Source organism: Adiantum capillus-veneris, chromosome 10 (assembly GCF_014529385.1).
Source record: "Adiantum capillus-veneris isolate H3 chromosome 10, ASM1452938v2, whole genome shotgun sequence".
Taxonomy (NCBI): Eukaryota; Viridiplantae; Streptophyta; class Polypodiopsida; order Polypodiales; family Pteridaceae; genus Adiantum; species Adiantum capillus-veneris.
In genome coordinates, this window is record NC_140940.1 from 72,976,760 (window position 1) to 72,984,277 (window position 7,518).

Consider the following 7,518-nt stretch of genomic DNA (forward strand, 5'->3'; position numbering starts at 1 on the left):
TTTTGGGATAGTGTAAGTGCCTTTGATATACTGCACTGAGATGTCAACATAGTAACTATTTTTATTTTCTCTGTTATGCCTTGTCTAGTCCATTGGTCACAGACACACCGATTCGCTGATTTAGGCAGTGTGTAGATACTCATCTTGGTGCAGATCGGTCGATTTAGGCAGCACATTAATAAATTACAGATTCATGATTTTTAAAACAATATGAAATGCAGATTCGCCGATTTAGGCAGCATTAGTGCAGATTCGCCGATTTAGGCAGCACGTCTTATTGGTGTAGATTCGCCGGTTGAGGCAACACCGATCACAAAATCATGCTGTAGTGGCTGGCCACCACTGTAACTGGTATGATTTTGTTACCCGGGTACATAATGAAAGTGATTTGGATTTGGAATTATATTGTGGAATTGGAAGTGGATTGGGATTTGACATCTGGTGATTATTATGGTAGTGTTTATGTGATGAGACTTGACATTATGAGATTAATGATGAGTGTGACCAATGATATCCTGATTCATCAGGGTATGACATATACCGCTTATTCTAGTGGTATGGGACACTAGAATAGGTAGTATGTGGATGACGGCAGGCATAAGCAATATTGTCTAATTTTATGATTTTTTTTACTATTTGATACAGATTTCTAATCATTGTTTTTGACAAGTATTGTTTGCAGATTTCTATCTTTGCAACTGAGGACAGTTGCTTTCCAACGGAGAGGTATGTTATAGAATTGACATTTTATTATCTATTGCAGCTGACAAGTGGCAAAAGCATCACCAGATAATGGATTATGCAGAAGGATGTTACATTTTATGTTTATTTGATTATTCAAGTGCTCTTTATGAGCTTTGGCCAATTATGTCCGGCCGGCCAGTTTGTAACCAATTTGACCATTCAAGAAATCTATATAACAAATACGTGCAAGAGGGAAATGGTCACTCTTGCATGGGGGGAGATTGTACCCAGTGCTTGTGTCTTGTTCTCTCCTCTACTCTCTTCTCTCTCGCCGTGCCGGCGTAGCACTCCGCTCTAGGAGGTACGCCTGCACGTGTTCTTTCGCTCTCTCCCGCTCTCTATCTCTCTTTGTTCGTGTACGACTTGATTATATGCTCACAGGTTTCGTTAGGTATGCGTATTTGCGGTGTTTTGTTGTTTCCATCATGCTATTCGAGGTATTTTGCAGGGACGCTACGTCTTCCGTCTGTAACAAAGCCCTTCTTATATGGTTTTTAAACACTACAATTTCAAGTAAGAAATGCTCTCACCAAGTCTGTCGAAAGAAGTCCCTCCACTTGCGGACATTGAAAACACTATCACTAGGACCGCTCTCGTGTTGCTGATTTGGTCATGCTTTCCTCGTAGTGTTGCCACTCTCTCATGATCAAGGAGCCGAGCCAAGAGCTCTGATACCATGTCAAAGTCAACGACACAGAAGTGTATATATATATATATATATATATATATATATATATATATATATATAGAGAGAGAGAGAGAGAGAGAGAGAGAGAGAGAGAGAGAGAGAGAGAGAGAGAGTGAGTTGTTGGAACCAACCAACTTGGCAATGAATCAGATTATAATATACAATAACCCGTCCTTTGGTATTGCCCAGCCCACTATCATGTCAAATAAATAGAATAAATACCTAAAAGACAAAACAAATAATAGGATCACATTGGGCATTCAACTTTGTATGCTTTCAATGGTGTGTGTTATGAGGTTGTGGGTGAGGTTTAAGAAATGAATAGTATATTGCCTGTGGCTCGCTAAACAGAAAATACGAAAGATGATGCCGTCGTGAGCCCGGTGTCACAAACACACGGAAACACACAGCGAACATGCAGTGAGAGCAATGGAGCACGCCTTGGCGACACCGCTGGCAAGAATTTCTGATGAGAGGAGCGCGTGCTGGGGGCTACAAGAAGAGAAGAGTACTGATTGGACCGGCCAAAGTAGGCACTCGCTCGTTTCAGGGAAGGGCGTTGAGAGCTCCATCAAAGCAACATTACAGACGCCTACTGGCCTTTTCCCACTAAAAGGTAGTACTGCATGCTTTGTACAAGCTGGTTGTTCATTTATCCTGTAAATGATCACACTTGCCTTTTTCAAATATGTCTTAAGGTCAACTGTGCCTGCATATCTCAGTCTCCCTAGCAGCAGATAGACTATCTTTATGTTTTCTGTAGAATTCAAAAACAATCATACAATTTATGAGTATGTTTATCTTTATCTTTAAGAATTTCTATGATTTCATTAAATTTTCAATTTAGAGTCTGGATGCTTTTTACAAGGCATCTGCGATGTATTTGAGATTTAAATTTAGACTGAATTTTGACTGCTGCAGAATTGTTGTAACGCTATCTATATGATCCTCATTCTTCATAAACACCTTGCAAAGATATATTGTTTCCACTATGACTATATTTATGCTTTGCTCTAACTTTAGTTTGTAACTTGTCTGTATATTTTGGAATTTTGCATGCTTTCCCGTTGCTATAAACAGTTTTTTGTTGCATGTAGACATATCAATAGAAAGTAATGCTTCCTTTTCAAATGGCGTTGATTACCTGTGCCAGCCATTGGATGGTTTCTACCAGGTATTCTGCTTTTGTGTTTGCAGGCATTAGCCAAGAAAAGGTACAACATTGTATTTGCACTTTAATTTCCTAACAATACATGAGTTTTCTAGTTTCAAGAAGAGTTGAATGGATCATTGATGGTGCACAATGGCTGGGGACAGCAGGCTTTTGAACAAGATCAACAGGTGGCTTATTTGAGCGTGCAGCCAAATGTCACCAGCTTCTTATGCACCTTGAGAGTATGTTCAGACACAGGAGTAATAGAGCAAGGCAAAGATATACATCTTCAAACCGTTGAGGGTGGCATTGATTCTGTCCTTTCTATAGGGACCTCTCTCATTGACATGTACTCCAAATGTGGGGACCTTAAGACTGCTTATTCGATTTTTAACAGATTAGCAGTCCGAGACCTAGTCACATGGAGTGTGTTGATTTCTGGCTACAGTCAACAGGGATTTAGTGCAGAGGCAGTTCAATTGTTCAAATGCTTTCAGCAGGAGGGGATTAAGCCAGATAGAGTAATTTGTGCTTGTGTACTCAGAGCGTATGCTAATGTAGCTGATGTGGACTCTGGTAGGGACCTACATTCCTATGTCATTGAGATGGGATTGGAGTTGGATACAGAGGTCAGTAGAGCTCTCATTGAAATGTACACACGGTGTGGACTTGTGAGAGACTCAAATATAACCTTTTTACGGTTGGAAAGGCAGGATGTAGTGTTCTGGAGCCTGTGTATGTCCACATTTCTAGAAATAGGGCGTAGTGCAGATGTTCTTAAGCTTCTGGAGGAGATGGACAAGGAATGCATGAAACCTGACAAGGTCATGTATGTATGCATCTTGAATGCATGTTCAAAACTTGCTTCCCTAGTTGAGGGTCAACAGGTTCATTCTCAACTTGTTGGATGTGGGCATGAATGGGATCTATTGATTGGCAGTGCTTTAATTGACATGTACATGAAAGCTGGTAGTGTTTTGAATGCACAAATGGTTTTTCAGAATCTTGGAACGCAAGATGTGGTGACATGGAGTGCCTTAACTGCTGGATACGTGCAGCATGGGCACTTTGAAGAGGCTTTAGATTTGCTTGTGCTTATGCATCAGCAAGGCATGGCACCGAACCAGGTCACATATGTGTGTATTCTGAAAGCTTGCTCATCATTGTTAGCATTAGAGAAGGGCAAAAACGTCCATATTCAAATCACACGAAGTGGTTATGAGCTTAATTTATTTGTAGCAAATGGCCTCATTGACATGTACAGCAAGTGTGGTAGCATCCAGGAAGCCGAGGAAATCTTCAATGACATGGTTGTTCGAGATGTAGTGACATGGAATGCCATGATTGCTGGATTTGCAAAGAATGAGTGTGGCACTGAGGCCGTACAGTCTTTTCAGGAAATGTTACAAGCTGGCCTTAAGCCAGACAAGGTGTCATTTATAGGAGCTTTAAATGCATGTTCTGGCATGTCAGCATTGCGGCAGGGCATTCATATTCACTCGAGCATCGCTGCTGCTGGCCTCGAGTCGGATAACTTTATTATCAGTGCTCTCATTGACATGTACAATAAGTGTGGGAGTTTGGAGGATGCATGTTTTGTCTTCAAGCGACTGCCAAATCGGGATGTTGTAACATGGACTGCTATGGTTGCAGCACATGTACAACACAGTGAGTATGGGCATGCTTTTGGTTGTTTTGAGGAGATGCAAAGAACTGGTGTGAAGCCAAATGATGTAACATTCCTTTGTATCTTATCTGCTTGTAGTCGTTTGGGTCTTGTAAGCAAAGGCTGTTTTTATTTGAAGTTGATGAAGGCGGAGTATGGGATTGAGCCTGCTCTTGAGCATTATAACACTCTTGTGGACCTCCTGGGTCATGCAGGTGTTTGGTCTGCTGCTGAGGACTTTCTTGAAACCATATCAATCAGCGCAAACTTAGATGGTTGGACAACCCTTCTAGGTGCTTGCAAATCTCATAACTACGTGGAGTTGGGAAGGAGGTGTTTTAACACTCTCCTGCGAATAGATCCTCGACATGCTGTTGGCCATGCGATCATGAAAAATCTCTACGTTTCTGCTGGTATGCACCAGGAGGCAGAAGAAATCAACTCATCAAGAAAATGCACAAATCTGTGGAAGAAACCTGCAAAGGCATACATTGAAGTTGACGAGAAAGTACACTCCTTTATGGTGGGAGATGCATCTCATCCAGAAAGTGACCGAATTTCTCAAAAACTGAAGTCAATTAGCAAGCAAATGCGGATACTGAGCTTAGACTTTCGAGAGGGAGCCTCGGCTGTTCTCAAGGATGACACTGACTGTGGTCATTGTGAGAAGTTGGCTGTCGCTTTTGGTCTACTCAGTACACCACATGGAGCAACAATTCGCGTAACCAAGAATCTAAGAATGTGTGTTGACTGTCATGTTGCAACCAGATTGATCTCGAAGATTGAATTGCGTGAGATCATAATCACAGACTTGTACTGCGTTCATCACTTCAAGGATGGGGCTTGTTCTTGTGAAAATGGTGAAATGCTTGCAGCATGATAGACAAGTGAGTCAAGCAGCTTGTACTTCAGTGCTTATCCTCTTGGAAGGGGTTCATGTTTGGAGCAGTAAGGTACTGCAGTGGCTTTGGCTGACTATGTGCATGAAGGTTGCTTCAGGATGGGTCTCCTGGCACCTTTACAGTCTTGTAGAGTTGACATCTGCCACTTATGCCTAGGGAAAAAGATAGGATGATGATGTTGGAGCACTGTCCTTGAGCACATTCGCTGTACAATGAGGAAGCTGTTGTGTTCCCTTACTGCAGTCACTTTATATTGGGTGCCGTGATGCCTCTGAACACCTACTCTGTGTATGGGGAAGCTATTTTGTACCACACCGCCTTTGAGCACCTTCAGTGTCTGGTACGGAAGCTTTTATGTTTCCGTATTTCAGTAGCTCATATGCTGGGTTCTACATGCCATGTACAGTGGTTATTACTGTGGCTGCTAAATCCCAGGTGTACTTTTGATCCATATGCATTTCAATTTAAACAGCCAGAAGTGAATAAGGAGATGCCGTCTCTCAGTAGTTGCCTGATGCAGTTGTCACAAAAGCTTGAATTTATCTTCAGGCCTTGCCATTTGCTCAATCAATGACGTGTTGAAGATAGTGGCAGTGCTCTTTGCTTCCAATGTGAAAACTTGGGATTGCACAGCTTGTTGCCTTGCCAGGTTTCAATGAGCGCTCATCTTATTCAAGCAAGTCGTGTTTGTGTAAGAGCGCTGTTTGCCCGCCAGAAGAGAACAATACCCTGATTTTTCTCAAATACATTTTGATATTCAGGGATCTTGATATGCAATAAAGACATGGTGCAGGTACAGGGAACCTCTCTGATGGTGTGCTCTCCTCTTTCCATTGATGACAAGTTGATCCTTGGTTACTGATTTTGACATTGCTGACTTTGAAGTTTAAGGATAGAGGTATCCTACAGTTGCTCAAGCAATTCGGATCGTTTTTGGGGATTCGCTTTGTTCTTTTGCTTCAGCTATAGTCGCTTCTATCTGTAAAAGTTGATATCATGCCTCCATGGAATGTCTAAATTCATGTTCTTGTGCCATTCCTCGTAGCTGTGACAAACTCAGTGCAGACCTACAGAATAGCATTGGGGAGAGGGAGTGGGTCAAGGTTAGCAGGTATATGCACAAGGACAAGTGGAGACACAGCAGGGTTCCGAGGTTGAGACAGACAGCCATGCAGTAATTGTGTTACACTAGAGGAGAGGGATACTGCATGAGGATAGCAGGGAGCAGCCTTGACATACTGTTAGATGAGAGCCAGCCTATGCAGGATTCTGAGACTTTCCCTCCAAAGTCCCCTCCATGGTTTAATTTCCTGTGAAGGAGATGTCAGAAAGTGTCCTTTTGGAAAATGTGCAGCAAGAGTCTCACTTGCCACCTCCTGATTTCGGTTGAGATCGACCTTCATCCACGTGGCTATTGAGTCAGTATTATATCCCTGGTCTGTGGAAATACTGGCTCTGCTTATTATAGGCTGACATGATCTTTTTACAGTGTTTGCCACAACAAGGTCCTGCTTCCATGGATTTGGAGCTATATGGTTTCTTGACAGGGACTCTACATCGCTTGGTACCACCTGATAGATTTATACAATGCCACGTGGCCAGGACTTTCCATTCTTTGCAACATACTGCCATTGATGCTATTATTGTTGTTGTCCTTGTATTCCGTGGTTTTTATACCGCATCTAATATTGGAAATAGATGTATTGAGTTTTTCTAGATACCTTGTATTTTTAGAGGCCAGTTTGAGAGAGAGAGAGAGAGAGAGAGAGAGAGAGAGAGAGAGAGAGGTGTTTATAACGTCGTAGGAATAATCTGAAGAAACCTCAAAGATCTTCATCAAAAGAAATCAGAAGCCAAAGAGGAAAATGATCAGAGAGGGTAAAAGAGTGATCAATCCTTATTTTGCATACAAACATGTCATATTCTTGAGAATCTAACAAATACCAGCGATTCAACCGTGCTCGATACATTGAGTGTGCATCGTGAGTGAAAGTATAACCCCTCACTGTAGACTAGTGATGGTCCACAAATTCAAAAGACCCACATTTTTTACCATATTATCCCAAGAAGAACATTCAAAACCTAGCAGATGTGAATGACCATGTGTTATCAATGCTTGTAGGAGCATTGTTTAAATCCCCACACCAGAATGCATACTATGGCCAAGAGTATTTAGCCAGATCCTACCAAAGGTGACTTCTTTGAGTTGAAACAGTGTAAGCATATATATAGCCGCAAATTCCACTGTGTTTCCTTGGATAGCACATTGAACTATCATCCACCTCCCCTTAGGGCCATTGTGAGCTAAGATGAGATTCATGCGTACCATCATCAAGATACCCAATTAACGACCCGTGCTAGCATA

At 42.0% G+C, this 7,518-nt stretch overlaps 1 protein-coding gene across 1 annotated transcript; it reads left to right on the forward strand.

Annotated features, from left to right (window-relative positions):
* The first annotated feature begins 1,719 nt into the window (after nucleotides 1-1,719).
* On the forward strand, nucleotides 1,720-6,869 carry LOC147449056 (pentatricopeptide repeat-containing protein At2g03880, mitochondrial-like). Its single transcript, XM_086521543.1, has 3 exons — nucleotides 1,720-2,048; nucleotides 2,530-2,606; nucleotides 2,699-6,869. The coding sequence occupies exons 1-3, from the start codon at nucleotides 1,862-1,864 to the stop codon at nucleotides 5,129-5,131; spliced, it is 2,697 nt and encodes an 898-aa protein (XP_086377669.1). The 5' UTR covers nucleotides 1,720-1,861; the 3' UTR covers nucleotides 5,132-6,869.
* Nucleotides 6,870-7,518: the final 649 nt, after the last annotated feature.

What these genes read in the sequence shown, in the direction of transcription:
- LOC147449056 (XM_086521543.1), top strand. Translation starts at nt 1,862, where the DNA reads ATGGAGCACGCCTTGGCGACACCGCTGGCAAGAATTTCTGATGAGAGG. An exon ending in TGGCCTTTTCCCACTAAAAG is followed by an intron (nt 2,049 to 2,529) that starts GTAGTACTGCAT and finishes TGTTGCATGTAG; the next exon opens with ACATATCAATAGAAAGTAAT. An exon ending in CATTGGATGGTTTCTACCAG is followed by an intron (nt 2,607 to 2,698) that starts GTATTCTGCTTT and finishes TGAGTTTTCTAG; the next exon opens with TTTCAAGAAGAGTTGAATGG.